Below are 16,093 nucleotides of genomic sequence, written 5' to 3'. Positions count from 1 at the left end.
GAAGCGGATATCGTCCTCTTTTGGAAGGCCAAACAAAGTAGTTTTGCTTTCACAATGAAACACACAGCGTCTTCACGACATAGCGGCGGCGGCAACAACAATACTACAGCGAGAATAAAAGCTACGCATTTTTTTTTTGTGTGAACATTTGGGCGTTATGCAAATCTTCCCACATAGTGACGTAGATATGTGGGGGCAATTTAGAATGAGCCGTTTTAGGTAGGCGTGGTTGACTCTTAACTTTTATAAAGAATATCTCTTTGGATTTGAGACTTTAGTCTTTGCAACTTTACAGATCTTCTTTATGCACCAAGAGCTTGTAACACTACAAAGAGAAAGGAAAAATTTTAATCGCATCATATGACCCCTTTAAGAAATTAGTCATCTTGGAGGCCGTGCACAGTGAAAAACGAAGGTCTGTTTTTTGTGAATCATCACCTAGGGCAAAAAAAAAAGAAGATCATATGGATCACAAGCAGAATCGAATAATCACTCTCTAGAATAATAGGCAATCATCGCGGAAGAGAACAAAAGAACACCGGAGCCCCAGTCAGATCTGTCTCACTCTGAACTTTTCTCATTCTTCTCAACATAATTACACATTTATCCTCATTCCAAGTGATACATACATGTCATCAGCAATTCATGAGCAATTATCATTCATGCAGCCAAAACGGAATGCTACACTTCTCAGTAAGGTTCAACTCGTTAACAGTGGTTAATGCATAAGGTATCATAAACCAACAATGAACAACAATTTCTACAGCATTTCTGAATATCAGTGAAAGGTGCACTACAGAAAATCTTTAGGGTAAAGCTGACAATAAAGATGAAAATTTCAGGCTTACTTCATTCAGTTGCGAAGCACAAAACAACTTCGCAATCTTGCATGCAAATACAGAGGGCGACAGAGAGGTCAAATATCTGTAGTGCATATTTAAAGTTAATTTATTCTTGTGAATGTGCGAGCCGCTATAGGTAAATAACTACAAGAATAACAACATGCAGTAAATTGAAAAAGTATTAGCGCTACACTCTAAAAAATGCTGGGTTATTTTTTTTAACCCAAATGCTAGTTTCATCCTGTTGGGTCATTTTATTGGGTTGTTTTTAATATTTTTTCCCAGGTGCTGGGTTATTTTTTTAACCCAAATGCTGGGTTCAGTTGGTTGGGTCCTTTTTTTTGGGGTTATATTATAAAAATATATATTGGGTTATATTATTTTTTATATTTTTTACCGAGGTGCTGGGTAGTTTTTCTGTAACTAAGTTGCTGGGTCATTTTTAATGTTGGGTTATTTTTTTTCTACCCAACCGCTGGGTTGAGCCTGTCTCCGACGAAACAGCCCACCTGCAGAGATACAGTCAGAGCGTGGGCTTTTTGAGTCTGAAGTTCGCAGTTCCCCCACGAAGAGCAGCCCTTCACTGGCTCAGATTTTGGCGATACACCGGCACGCAAATTAGCACTATTTCGGTAAAAAGCGATTACAGAAAACAGTTGAATACACTTAAATTATAATGCTACCTTTAAATGTTGCATTTTTCTGTCTAAAAAATGCTTTTTTAAACTAGTTTAAATGTATGTAATATTGTAAACTATGCTGTATTCACCCAAATAAATTTAATTTGTCTTGTATTTTGTCCATGGGTGTTCTTGCTTGATAATAAATGTTCATCTTTTAATTATTGCTGTTGCCTCTAGTAATTCTGTGTGTGATTTTTAATTTCCAGTCCATTTTAAGCCAGCAATATAATAATTTTTAAACAATAGTTGACTTAAAATAAACAACCCAGCATGTTGGGTAAAAACATTTAACCCAACCAGCTGGGTCAAAATAACCCAGCATGTGTTCTGTCCAATATTTACCCAGCGCTGGGTTGCCAAATAACCCAAGTTGGGTTGTTTTTAACCCAGCATTTTTTAGAGTGTACCTTTCCACTGCACAGAAGTTTCTTTGTAGTGGAAAAAAATTATCTTAGATTTTTATCTAAATGCTCTTCGCAGCAAGAAAAAATGGTTCTTTTAAGAACTGTTCGCTGAAAGGTTCTTTTGGGGGGAAACATTTAAACCACACTTTTGGAACCTTTATTTTTAAGAGTGTAGAAAGTTACATGGGAGGTTTTCAAAAACAAATCCAATCACAGAGGGAAGCCTGCTTATTGGACCTTTCCCAATACTCTAATAGCAACTGGCCTCAAATCAATGTCAAAAGGCATCTGTCTTGACTACTGTATACTCAGACATCAGCAGATAGAGCTTTTCCATACCATTCCCACAACCTACACTCCTCTGACCCAATTCCACAGATAACACCCTTCAAATCCCAATCAATCCCAATATATTCCGTCCTGCTTATTAAAATATAGGATCAGAAGTGGGAAGTGCAGAATGGGGGAAGGGGTAATACCCCAAGCACAGACACAGACGGTTTGTTGCTTCTATTCCCAGGATAATTAATCACCATATTCAATTACATTAGCGTGCTTCTAATCAGCTGCTGCTGGGCTGATGTGCAGGAATGAGAGGAAAAGGCAAGGAAGACGAAAGAAGAGAAGCAGGGATAGCTTAGTTGAGGAGGAGGAGAAAGAGCGCTGCAGAGTATGGAGAAGTGCTTACGCTGCACCGTGGAGGCGGAAGATCTCGGAAGAGCATCAAAGGCACGTTGCATAATTAGCATTTAAATTTGATTAAAATTCAGTTGCAGTCACCACACATGGGTGGTTCACGTGGCATCACATGCTTTTTTGTCCAGAGGGTCATAACCATTTAAAATGTAGTAACTTGAAATATATGTTTATATTGTGAATGCAATCCATTTGTATACATATACTCTGTTTTCACTTGAGTAAAACAGACTTATGCCAAGCGCAAAGAGAACTAGTACAGGAAATGAATTAAAGGCATCTTTGGGGAAAGAATGAAACAGTAAATAGACTGGAACTACTCATATTGCCATATTAGTGAAAATGACTTAAAATAGTATGGATGCTTATAATTGTATGTGCTTATGTACTTTATTATAATGAGAAATATTTAATATGGTGTGACAAACTTGGTGTCATTCATAAATAATAAAATATATTTACAATAAAAATGCTTAAAATTGTAATTGACTGAAGTGAAAACATTTTTTTATTTTATATATATTTGACCAGTAGACTCTGTCACACATGACATCTTCAATCGTTAGCACAGAAAATGACAAAATTAGGTTAAAATACAAACTACACAAGTAGCAATGTATTTTCTAAGTAGCCAACAGTATAACCAACATGATTTTCATATCTTGTTTCCTAAGATTTTTCCATTTCATGTTTCATCAATTCATGGTTACATGTCAACCACCCACACAGAAAAAATAAGATGGCAGAACAGCCTGCATTTACAAAAGGAAAATGAAAACTAGATTTCATTCTAAACTGTGTCTGAAAACACAAACCCTCAGAGCAATCTAAGAAAATCATTTGAAATGTTGTTACAAGCAATTATTAAACAATTCTTTGCTTATTTTGAACAGATTGATCATACAATCCCCTGGACTCAACAGTCAAATGTATCTCAAAGCTAAGACTGTACAATGTTAAATGTAAGTGATATATAGTCAATTATATAAGGAATCAAACATAGCCAGCTCTATATTAACATCAACAGACACAAGGGAGACGATTTCATACACCCACCTTCAACAACCCACCACCATCCAGAGCTAGCAGTCTACTTCATCCACTCCTTACATGAACATCTGTATTTCTGTCCAAATAATACAGTAACAAAAAAGAAAACGAAATTCTGCCACACTTCCAGCTTGAGTGATCTTAAATAGTATGTACAAGTGGACAAACATGGATAAGAAGGTTTGTTTTGAAGTTTTTGTTGCATATTCACATATATTTGTTATATAACCTGGCTGGTAGGCTGATCAATCTTGACTTTGAAAAAGTGCCATCGTTTTAATCTTTAAAAACATCTGTTTTAGAAAAAAAAAGCAAAATAGATCACTTAATTAATAATATTCATCTTCGAAGCACTGCTTATGTTTTCCATCTCTTAAATTTCTCATTGCGTTCAGCAGGGGGCAGATCTGTGTAGTATTTTTTTTATTATAAAATTTTCTCTATTGGAATTTTTAAAAAGTAGAAATAGTTAAATGTTAAAGTGTTTTAAGTGTAATCCGTGGTGCTTCATGGGCAGAGCTCAGCACTCTTGGATTCTTTGATTGGTGGAATTGTCTGCACAGCATTATGGGTAATGTAGTTTTCACCATGAATTTTACTGTTAAATTATTTTAAAAACAAAATTTATTTGAAATAATGCAAACAGATGGCTTCAACAAAAGCATATTGATTAACAACCTCGTAGCTCACAGTAGGTCTGTCTTTAAAGGTTTATAAGTTATTGTTAAAAATCCATTTCCTTATGGAGAAAATAAAGATTTTTACTTTCAGGACCCAACTGCTGCACTCTATTACAACCAGTATTGCCTTAACAACGACTGTTTAGTAATGTTAGCAAGCATACTACATAACAATCAAACACTTTAAAGCATGAAGTAAATTGAATTGCGTGCCGCTGTATTGAGTAGGAAGTGGGAATACTTTTCTCCAGAGTAATACACTCCCTGAACAGCCCTTGAATCTTTCAATGGTGACAATTTAATTAAGAATGAAGAAGATGGGCCTTAAAGCAATTAAAGTTTTTTTATTTATTTATTTAATAAAAGAAAATGCTTTCTCACAACAAGAAGATCAATCTTTATGTAATAAACCATTTAAAATGAAAACATGATCACTTAAACTTCCAGACACTGATCTACTGATTCCAGAAAGACTACCCTGGGAAAATCTTCAAGAGTCTGATTTATAAACAACTATGGGCTACCAATGAAAAGATTTTAGGTCATTCAGACCAAACGAATAATAAGTGACCCTTCAAGCACCCAAGTTTGAATTTCCATGTATAGGGTCACCTTTATTTAAAATCTATATTTCAGTTCAATCTCCGGCTGAGCTTTGGAAATTCCATGAACAGAAATCAGATGTCATTGCCAATACTGGCTCCAAAACGGAATTGATGAGGCTGTGCCATTCAGCCATGCTCTGCTGAAATGTAGATTACGTAAACATGACGAGATTAAAGGCCTTTGGCACAGCAGCACATCAATATATGAAATTAGCTAATGTTCATTCTCATTTAGAGTACATGCTTGATATCATTTACCAAAAAATAACACCATAGATCATACAATGTGTCCAATATACTTTACTCTCAGTGGTCAAAAAAATATTGTTATCGCAATGAATTAAGAATGAATATATATTATATATAACAAATAATTGTATTATATTATATAGGCTATGCATGCATGTGTGTGTTTGCTATATATTTCAGTGTGGGCATGTACTATATTTTAATACATAATGCACAAAAATATATTCACGCCATAATGAAGCATTATAAAATCGTACTTTTTGAATTCATACATTCCTATGCATCCTAAAGAGGAAGGCGTTCATGAGCATGAATAACTGCCCTTACATTCTGCCCTAGCTGTCCTCATAAAAACGGTGATACATCGATCATACTCCGAGCTGCCAGTTCCTACGGTACGTTTCGCTATTTACAAGCAACTTACCCCATGTTGCCGTTTTTCTCTCCTGAGACGAAAAGCGATTTGTTGATCACAGAGTTTCTTCTTTCTGCTGAATGTAGAGCTTTGGATGCGTTGCGCGCGGTCAGTCACATTATGAGCAGCGGCATTCTGCGTCTCTCTTTACGCGCTCTGTATGTAGGCTGTCAGACGCACTAAATGAATCCCACGGCGAATTACCCACTAATACTGCCCAATTTCAGCTAGTTTGGCACACGATGGGCTCACCTCGCATCTCTGCGATTCGAAAATGCGCCTGAATGGTAATTCTGGAGAGCGCGAGGTAACGGTGAGTAAAGAACCGCTGCCTCGCTCTCAGTGGGCGTGTGGCTCTAAAGATGAATCTACTGTCAGTCGATGGTCATAACACATACCACACAATATCCCACAACAACGCCCCCTGGCACACTCTTCGCCCATTAAAAAACACTTGCCACTTTTTCATCATAGCATTTTACAACGATCATCGTCATAATACACATTCGTAACAATAATTATCTTATCATTGTCACCATTTTATGAAAATGTAAATAAAACTGTTTAACAATGACAATCTCCTCGGTGTAATTAAAACTATCAAAACATCTTATGAGAAATGAAGAATTAACCTTTCATTTCTAACACTTCAACGTTTACTCCAAAATGTAACAAGGGTATTTACACCTTTTAAATTGTGTTTTTATCTAGGGATCTAGATTTGATTTTTTTTTTTTTTTAATTTTACTGAGCTGTTACAGTGGTTTACCACAGTACAACAGCTTGATTGCAAGTGTGATACTGCTTTTCAACTGTCACCCCCATTTTTGAACATAGATAGATGTGAAAGTGCACTATCCAAACTTAAATTGTTATGTAATAGCCTATGATTTGAAGTACCATCTCCATGGTAATGCAATGTCCGATTTTAAAATGGTTTTCACAGGATGTATTTTGAGGTTTTTAGCTCTCAATTGACATATGTATGATGATTTCTAAAACACGATAGGGAAAAAGGCAACGATTTAGATTTAAGTTATGATGTACTATATTTTTGAGGTGCACCCTTGTCATAAATTAATCTATTACTGTTCCTACAAAATTTGTAACAAAAAAAGTGGTAAAATATCTATTTAGGAGTCTTTCCAACGATATATAGTTTGTCATGATTAGATTAGGATTTATTTGTAATATAGTGAAGTAAACTAAGCATCCTTCTGAGGGGACGGGTGACACTTCACTTTATTTTAAGGTGTCCTTATTACAGTGTAATTATACATTTAAGTACTGAGTAATATTAATAAACTGCATGTACTTACTATATGGATTAGGGTTTGTCTTAGGGTTACTAGCAATTCATTATGCATAATTTATATTATAATAGTAAGTGTAACATGTGTAACAAGGACACAGTATAAAATAAAGTGTTATCCAACATTTTCCAAAAAAAGTGGCTGTTTTGTAGCATTCGATCTTCTCAGCCAATAAAAATAGTTCCAAAAGAAGCAAAGCATCAAGCTTTGTTTTTCATCAAGAAACACACAGACTTTAAGCTGGACTGGAAACGCATATTTAAGTGGAGTGGAGCAAGATTTTCCATACCCACAGCATTCTGTACTCACTTATATCCATTTCCCCCCAGTTCTTCACTAGTGAGAGAAACCCACATGCTCCAACTTTCAGGAAACCCACTCCTTGCTCCAGGCAAATTCACTCCACTTCCACTCTGCACATGTTCTGGAACTCTGTGAACATAGTAAAAAAAAATGTCTATGCTACATAACAGCACTGTGACTACTGGTCAAAAATAGGCCCACCACCAAGATGTGAGTTGATACTCTTTACAAAATGAACAAGTTCAACCACTTTAGTTATAAAGCACCTTCTTATAAACTTTAACAAGTAAAAAAGAAAGAAAGAAAGAAAGAAAGAAAGAAAGAAAGAAAGAAAGAAAGAAAGAAAGAAAGGAAGGAAGGTACAGTTGCTTCAAAATGTGAACGTTTGAGAAATATTTTCAAGTAATGTTTACCACAGGCCCATTTTTACTCATAATTTGAAAAAAAACAACTAAATCTATAGGAATGAACAAAAAGTACATATATTCTGTTTTAAATATAAACGATTTCATGAATGCTATGTTTCTAAAGAGCGGCTAATTTTTTCTACCGTAGCATGTCCTGACCATAGCACGGGACTTTTATTTTAAAAGCAGAGGCGCAATAACCCGGAAACAGAGGCTATGGTGTTTTGCTATTTTTCACACGCTTGTGCTCTCTCACTTTCCAAACCTGCCAGCCCCACACAGGTGAGTTCTTTCTTTCGTTGTTACTTAGAACAACCGAAGGCAGTTATTACAGACTGTTTACATTTGGTTGTAAACAGTTATTGTACTGTAAGCTAGTAAACTGATGTTATGTTCTAGCGCTCTTCGGCCAATGAGCTGCATGTTTTGCTTTCATTTGTGATTTCATCATTGATATCAGAATCTCGCATTTGACATTTTAGCATGAAACACTATCAAGGCAGTAGATTTCCAGTATAATGTGTTTGGGTGTTGAGATGTTTTATCATTTGACAATGAACATTTATTGTTTTATTCTGCCTGTTACTTTTTTTAAGTTTTTAAAAGTGAAAATAAAAATCACGGAAATGGTTAGTATAGCATTTAAAAATGATCTGCTTTCAGACTGTTGTCTCCAAACTGACTGTTTTGTTTGTAAAGCTGAAGGCAGTAGATGCTTGTTCTGGCTGAGGAGGAGGATGTTGCCTAGAGGTTACGTCTTTTCCCATAAAGATGGACAATCTGATCATATATTCCAGCACATTCTACCTCACACCGTGTCCCAGCAACGGAGGATTGAAGCCCATCTGAATGTAACAAAGTGAGTGGATATTGTGCTTTTGAAATTGTGCATTATGTTCTGTGAATTCATTTGATTTGTTCATTTCTGTCTCCGTAGCTTCATTGGTCCACTGATGAATGTTCCTCATTTGATTCCAACCTTTCAGTGGACACCAGTAGAACAACCTGATGTTTCTTTCAGTCCAAATGACGTAAAAGGAAGCAACAGAAAGTGAGCAGCACTCTGGCATCTTGAACACGTGACCACAAACCACTAGAATTCGTGTCACTAGTCTGTATTTCAATCAGTGGGGTGTGTTGAGTTCATTGCCTCAAACAAAATGTCATTTACTGTGCCAGGAGAAGGAGAGGTTCATTTCTGTCTCCGTAGCTTCATTGGTCCACTGATGAATGTTCCTCATTTGATTCCAACCTTTCAGTGGACACCAGTAGAACAACCTGATGTTTCTTTCAGTCCAAATGACGTAAAAGGAAGCAACAGAAAGTGAGCAGCACTCTGGCATCTTGAACACATGACCACAAACCACTAGAATTCGTGTCACTAGTCTGTATTTCAATCAGTAGGGTGTGTTGAGTTCATTGCCTCAAACAAAATGTCATTTACTGTGCCAGGAGAAGGAGAGATATCAGTCAGAATGACCTGAAGAGACAGTGCTTCGGTTCTCCAGGACCTCACAACCAGCCTGCAAGAAATGCCATCTTTACCTCCCAACCGGCGACTGGACCAGGGTCAAGCAGAGAAATGTGTCATTCTTATTCCAGCGTCCCCACATGCTCATCTGCCGTCTCTAAGACTGGAGGCTGTGTGCCATCTTTGAGAGAGGGATCCCATCAGAGCTCCTTTCACCCATCATCAGTCAATGATAAGGTCAACACACAAATAAAAGCCAGGATGCTGGCTGACTTGGTCACATGACCTTTATTTGATATACACACAAGTTAATGGCAAAGTGTTTATTTTTCAGTATTATATTTATTATACTTCTGCCCACAGCTGAGTCAGCAGATTCTCAACCTATTTCATGCTTGTGAGCAACAGAATGATGATCTGGAGAAGAAGGAACAATGCCGAGCAGCACTGCAGAGGGACATCCAGACAATCTTACCATGTACATTACACTCATATTTACAGATAGTATGACTGGGATCTTCTCTAGCCATAGTTTAAAAGAATAGTTCAACCAAAAAAGAAAATTTTTGTACTCACCTTCAGGCCATCCAAGAGTTTGTTTCTTCATTGAAACAGATTTAGGAATATTTAGCATTACATCACATTACATTACAGTCCAAACAGCTGATAAAAGCATCACAATAATGCACAAATAATTGACACAAATCCAGTCCATCAATTGACATCTCAGGAAGCACCCATTCACTGCAGAGGATCCATTGCTGAGCGAGTGATGTAATGCTGAGTGATGTAATGCTACATTTCTCCAAATCGGTCCTGATGAAGAAACAAACTCGACTACGTCTTGAATGAGTACATTTTCAGCATTTTTTTTATTTTTGGGTGAGCTAATCTTTTAATTTGCGTTCTTCATGAACTTGTTCTAATATTTCAAACTTTGCTCTATTTTTGTTCAAGGTGCCCAAGTCTTCTTGGCCGGGTCATCTCTAAATGGCTTTGGTAGTCGCAGCAGTGATGCAGATCTTTGTCTTGTCATTGAAGAGGGAAAGGTAGGTGTGTTCTTGAGGAAAGATGCTTTTAGTTCTGTCCAAATAGTTTCTATACTAATTGTTCAGGCTTTGCTGTCTTGGGTATAACACTCTACATACTCCTTTGCAGGTAAACCACAGAACAGATGCTGTATATGTTCTTAGTCTTGTGCGGAAATTGTTTTACACACTGTGTAAGTGATTTGCCATACATACATCATTAAACATGCAGCCGTTTCCCTGTAAACTTCTCTTTGTTTCATCCACTAATGGCATTACTGCTGTTTCACAGCTTACATTGAGAGGCCTCAGCTCATAAGAGCTAAAGTGCCCATTCTGAAATTCAGGGACAGAGTCAGGTAGGTCTTTTCAGTTTTTGTGTTGTATTTGCAGTCAGAAATATATTAATATATTTTCACTACCATCCAATTGTTTTTAAAATAAGTTAACTTTTATTTAGAAAGGATGCATTAAATTGATCAAATGTGACCGTAATGATAAGATTTTTTTAATGATAAGATTTTATAAAAGATTTCCATTTCATTTCTTTTGTACGTTCTATTCATAATATATGTGTTATAATCCAGAAAAAACTGTATTACAGTGTCCATAAAAATAAGCAGCAACTGTTTCAGCATTTAAATAATAAGAAATGTTTGTTGAGTAGCAAATCAGCATATTAAAATGATTAGAATTAAGACTGGAGTAATGGCTGCTGAAAATTCAGTTTTGCCATCATAAGAATAAATTACATTAAATTATATTAAAATGTGAATTATAATAATATTTAACAGTATTAACATTTTTTTTGTGCATATTTTGATCAAATAATGAAAAATATGTAATTTTGATACCTAGGTAAGTATAATTGACTTATTTCTAAAATATATTTTTTTAATCTTACCAAACCCAAACCTTTGAACTATAGTGAACTGTATTTAACCAGCACTGGTGGTGTGAATGTAGCAAGCATGAAAGTCATGAAAGGCAGTATCGTCTGAAAACAAAAGATCAATACATCAGCTAACCAGTTTTTCTGGAATTCTTTTACATGGCAGTGGTGTGGAGTTTGACTTGAACTTTAACAACACTGTTGGTATCAGAAACACCTTCTTACTGCGGACATATGCCTATGGTAAGATCAGAAATGTTCAGAATTGTGTACCAAATTTAAATCTTTCTGAAAATGTTATTTATTAGTTTTTATATTCATTTCAGTTGAAAAACGTGTTCGTCCTATCATCCTTGTCATAAAGAAATGGGCCAGTCATCACCGCATCAATGATGCCAGCCGAGGAACACTGAGCAGCTACACGCTGGTTCTTATGGTCCTGCATTACCTTCAGAGTCAGTCATTTTTCTAACGTTTTGGATTAAGGTCTAACACACTAAACATTTGTAATTAGCAGTGTTTGGACTGAGAGTGCAGTGACTGTGAGTCTTAAAAAATATGCAAGCTTTAAAACTTTCTTGTGCTTTTCTGCTTTTGTTGTTCTAAATGTTTGTTTCAACCTTGTATAGCTCTTCCTGAACCTGTCATTCCATGCCTTCAAATGGATTATCCAGTAAGCAAATTGCCTAATGAATAAATGAAACCTAAAAATATGCTTTTTTTAAAGAATTGACTTCATGCTGCAACCATTTCTTTCAGGAGTGCTTCAACCCTAAGATGGACCTTCATCTTGTGCCAAGTGGACCAAGCAATATTCTGGCTTTTGTGTCTAAAAACCAGTCATCCCTGGGAGACTTGCTCTTGGGTTTCCTGAAGTACTATGCCACTGTTTTCAAGTAAGTAATATTATTGATTTATGGCACAAATCATTGAAATTGTTCAAACATATATTTTAGGCAAAACAAGAAAACATTCTGAAACATTTTTATTCTAGGTCACTTCATTTTGTTATCTCTGAATTGGAAGTGCTATAACACATAACCCTCCTGTTGTGTTTTGATCTTTTTGACCTGCAGAGGTCAAAAGTTCATGCTAGTTAATGTTATCACATTGGACTAAAACCACTAACTTTGCGCAAACAGGGTATAACAACTAAAAAAAAAATTTTTTTCACTGTTACATTTGTGGTGTTCAGTCAAAAATGGCATATATATTTCTTGTTATACTATATATTATTACTAAATCTTGCATTCAATCTTTTTACTAACTTGTTTAGCACAGATTTTGTATTTCTTTTTGGAACTGATTGATCGTAAGACTCCGACTGAGCTTAACAATCTCAGGTTTTGAGTGAACAGGAGGCCTACGACCAGACAGTTCCAAAAAAGAAAAAAACCTACAGTGTTTCCCATGCATTGATTTATTTGTGGCGGCCCACCACAATATCAACATTGACCACATTGACAAATAGATTTTCCTTTTCCCATTAAAATTTTATTTTACTTTTTAAAATTCGGTGTAGAGATGAAATTGTCATGTTGACTGGCTTAGCACATCTCTCTCACATGACAGTGGACGAAAATCTAAAAATATCTAAAACAGTTTCAATACTCAGTTACAGCGTTTCTATCTTTTTATTGGGCTACATCGATTGCTGGGTGCATTCGTCCATATTAGGGATTTCCTGGAACGTTCTATTTCCCTCCGGCTTCCAGTATGAATGATATATACATTACATGAGTGTACTCACTAATGCTCACACCACCCTGTTTTGGGTACAAATAAGAAAAATAATACTTCTCTCTAAAGAAATTTGAAGTAAACTTATTCACAGCCATGCTTTTATTCTCCAGTGTTTTACCACCTCAAGAAGTTTTCATTAAAGGGGTCATATGATGCTATTTTAAAGATCATTATTTTGTGTATTTGGTGTAACAGAATATGTTGACATGCTTTAATGTTCAAAAAACACATTCTTTTTCAAATACTGTACATTATTGTAGGTCCTCTATGCCCCGCCTCTCTCAAATGCTTCGTTTTCTGCAAAGCCCCCTCCTTTGACAAGCGCAGTCTGCTCTGATTGGCCAGCTGACCCAGTGCATTGTGATTGGCCGAACACCACAAGCACGCGTCGGAAATGTAACGCCCCTTACCATAATCGCGAGCTTCAAGCTTTCAAAGTAAATATCAATTCCAGACAGTTAATAATGTCGTTAGTTTTACCATCAATTCAAGCCCTAAAGGGCAACAGAGTCGCGTGACAGACACAGTGATGATGCAGTACACAAGCCGCGGTTAAGACAGCTGACGTGCTATGATTTCTGACAGGCAGTTCACTCTCCTGTGATGTGACCCTGTTCCCCTCACACACACACACACGACGTGTTACTCTGCGCTGCGCAAAACTCCGCATTTGAACAGTCAATAGCAAATACTTAAACTAGTAACAAAACATACTTAGTCGCTGATTCAGAATAAGCGCCAGATTGTCATAGCAAAGTCGGCATTGGCCCTTTTTTTTTTTTAGAAATAGTTTGTGCACAGCCAGCCTTGTACTCTTCTAGGTTCAAAAAACTGTCGTCCATAAAATGTGTTGCACAAATTCGAACATCTGGGTTGTGCTGTTCTGTTGTAAATAAATTTTAACCAATGATTCCTAATTGCATCTACTTTCTTTGCGTGCACATTTGGGTGGCATTATGCTAATATTTCCACATCGTGACGTAGACATGTGGGGGCGTGTTAGAATGAGTCGTTTTAGGTAGGTGTAGCTGACTCTTAACTTTTATAAAGAATATCTCTTTGGATTTGAGACTTTAGTCTTTGCAACTTTACAGATCTTCTTTATGCACCAAGAGCTTGTAACACTCCAAAGAGAAAGGAAAACTTGAAATCGCATCATATGACCCCTTTAATGTAAAAATATACCTCATTGTCATGTTCTAGCCTGGTTATATCTATCTTTCAATAAAATCTAAATTTTTATGCCCTGAAAGTTGTGGGTATAGTATATCAATATTTTATTGTATCGGAGTTACAGTGCCACCACAAATAGTGTGTAAATCTGTGGGAAACACTTACCTGTGCAAATTGAAAGAATACAAGTTGACAAAAAGACTAAATCCAAGATTTGGTGATAATATAGCATAATGAGAGATTTGCAAGCTTTTTTTTTTCTTTTTTTTTTAAAGGTTGGTCATTTTTGGCACATAACAGCACAAGGGTAAATAATTGTCAATCAAATATGTAATGTTTGTATCCCAGTTTACACAGCAGATTAGATTTACTTGTAATAGATAGGGCCCAGTGTTGCTAACAGAAACTAACCTAAATCTAAGCCACCTGCAAAGCTCCTGTTTCATGTCACTTTGCTAGACTGACAACAGCAGGTGAAATTCTGGCTTTGCATGTGGCCCTGGTCCAGATGACCCGCTCTAATGCTCATAACACTCTAGATATGTGCATATGCTTCTTTGAATAAACAAGTCTAAATGCACTGAAAAGCATGTCTTTACAGTGATTTGTTATATTTCCACAGATGGGATAAGCATGTGATCTCTGTGCGTGAGGCAAAAACTCTCCCCAAGACCAGTTGCAGAGAATGGAGAGATAAGTTCATTTGTGTAGAAGGTAAACAGTCCCAAAGTCTTTGTACATCATGTACTGAAAGAGTACATACGAATAACAGTTGTTTTTATTAAAGTTTATCAGTCTCCAAGAACTTGAATATTTATATTCTGTTTTAGAACCATTTGATCGTACAAACACAGCCAGAGCTGTTCACGAGAAGGTTAAGTTTGAAGCCATTAAAGCAGAATTCACAGAGGTAAGCCTCCTTAAATCCATAATAAAAATATAAATGTTTAATTAATATTAAGATATAAATATATATATAATTTTTGTAAACTCCTGATAACTTGAGTAACTAAAATAAGCATCTCAGTGTGTTACAGTAATGATGTAATCTCTCTGCATTGTCTCTGGAATTTGTAGTTACATTTGCAAAATACTATTCTGATCTTATTTATGAACTAGGTCTGTTGCAACAGAGTTTGTTTGGTAATGAGCTTTTATTGTTCATTTACAGTCCTACCAGGTTCTGCAGCTGAGAAAAGATCTCAACTTCATCCTGCCTCTTAAAAATACCAGACCAAAAAGATAGCATGACCCCAGATAAGAATAAACATACAGTTTGGATTAAACCTGGAGTCTTCAATTATACATTGTCAGAAGAAATACTTTACTCCTGTACAAAGGCCTTTTGGGTATACTGGACCTTTTAGAATGTGTTGAGCCAAATCCATAGAGCGGACTAGGATATTTTCTGGTCCCTAGTCAGGAACATCAGTGTCTATGTTTGAGTTGTACATGAAACATCAGACACTGAGCAATATCTTTTGCCCATATGGTACACAGTCTGCATTCAGATAATGAATTTTTTTGGGTTTATTTGCCAATATAATCCTTTTCTAGCTCACTGAAATCAAAGCAAAACAGTATGAAAAATTTCCTGACAACTTTTCTGTGATCTATGTTTTCCTTAAAAAACCCAAATTGTTAAAAAAAAAAAAAAAAACTTTTTCTGGCAACTGACTACTTTTACCTGAACATTTTCAGTGATTACATTTCTATTGGTTTCTTATATTCTGTCATGTTTTGTATAGTTTGTACAGTCTTTTAAATGTTTATTTATCTGATTAAAATGTCACTATGAAATTGTAATTTGCCCTTTGTCACTTGTTTGTTTTTAGTCTTTTAACTTGAGTTTAGTCTCTTTTACATGTTTTGTTGGTAATATGTTCTGTTAAGTGCAAATAGAATGATAAAGCAATCTTTTGTGAAAGTGGTCAAACTTGGTACATTCCTTATTTTAAGGGAAATTCTTTAATATGATCAAATCGGAATACGTGTTTAATATGTTCAGAGTGCTCATGTGAATGGAGAACTTTGAAATTGGATCCATTTCTGCATGGCAGTAACACTTTCAACTGCTGGCAAATGTGTTTTGTTTTAATGTAGTACAGCATCCATTAATGGGTTGTTATTCTCGATTCA

The 16,093-nt window shown here is 35.9% G+C and overlaps 2 protein-coding genes across 3 annotated transcripts in view; one reads left to right on the top strand and one right to left on the bottom strand.

The window, feature by feature from the left end:
- Positions 1 to 7,808, bottom strand: part of LOC107587538 (homer protein homolog 1-like) — a 38,977-nt gene extending 31,169 nt beyond the window's left edge. The window contains exons 1-2 of the mRNA XM_016275353.1: positions 7,791 to 7,808; positions 7,247 to 7,369 (exon numbers count right to left, since the gene is read on the bottom strand). Of these exons, the coding sequence (XP_016130839.1) occupies positions 7,247 to 7,369; positions 7,791 to 7,798 (131 nt within the window). The 5' untranslated portion in view covers positions 7,799 to 7,808. The remainder of the gene's footprint in view (positions 1 to 7,246; positions 7,370 to 7,790) is intronic.
- Positions 7,809 to 7,834: 26 nt separating this feature from the next.
- On the top strand, positions 7,835 to 15,749 carry LOC107587508 (poly(A) RNA polymerase GLD2-like). 2 transcript variants are annotated; one of them, XM_016275315.1, is made up of 15 exons: positions 7,835 to 7,929; positions 8,311 to 8,506; positions 8,585 to 8,698; positions 9,100 to 9,355; positions 9,482 to 9,596; positions 10,076 to 10,167; positions 10,277 to 10,340; positions 10,439 to 10,505; positions 11,205 to 11,281; positions 11,365 to 11,493; positions 11,668 to 11,711; positions 11,798 to 11,934; positions 14,577 to 14,668; positions 14,785 to 14,864; positions 15,126 to 15,749. In XM_016275315.1, exons 2-15 carry the CDS (start codon positions 8,385 to 8,387, stop codon positions 15,198 to 15,200), a joined length of 1,464 nt encoding a protein of 487 aa, XP_016130801.1. In that variant the 5' UTR covers positions 7,835 to 7,929; positions 8,311 to 8,384; the 3' UTR covers positions 15,201 to 15,749. The 2 variants fall into 2 exon arrangements, with proteins under 2 accessions (XP_016130801.1, XP_016130800.1); XM_016275314.1 differs by having other exon boundaries at positions 7,836 to 7,929; positions 8,347 to 8,506; positions 15,126 to 15,748.
- Positions 15,750 to 16,093: the final 344 nt, after the last annotated feature.

Source organism: Sinocyclocheilus grahami, unplaced genomic scaffold (assembly GCF_001515645.1).
Source record: "Sinocyclocheilus grahami isolate Dianchi unplaced genomic scaffold, SAMN03320097.WGS_v1.1 scaffold93.1, whole genome shotgun sequence".
Taxonomy (NCBI): Eukaryota; Metazoa; Chordata; class Actinopteri; order Cypriniformes; family Cyprinidae; genus Sinocyclocheilus; species Sinocyclocheilus grahami.
This window is presented reverse-complemented; position numbering and strand designations above follow the sequence as displayed.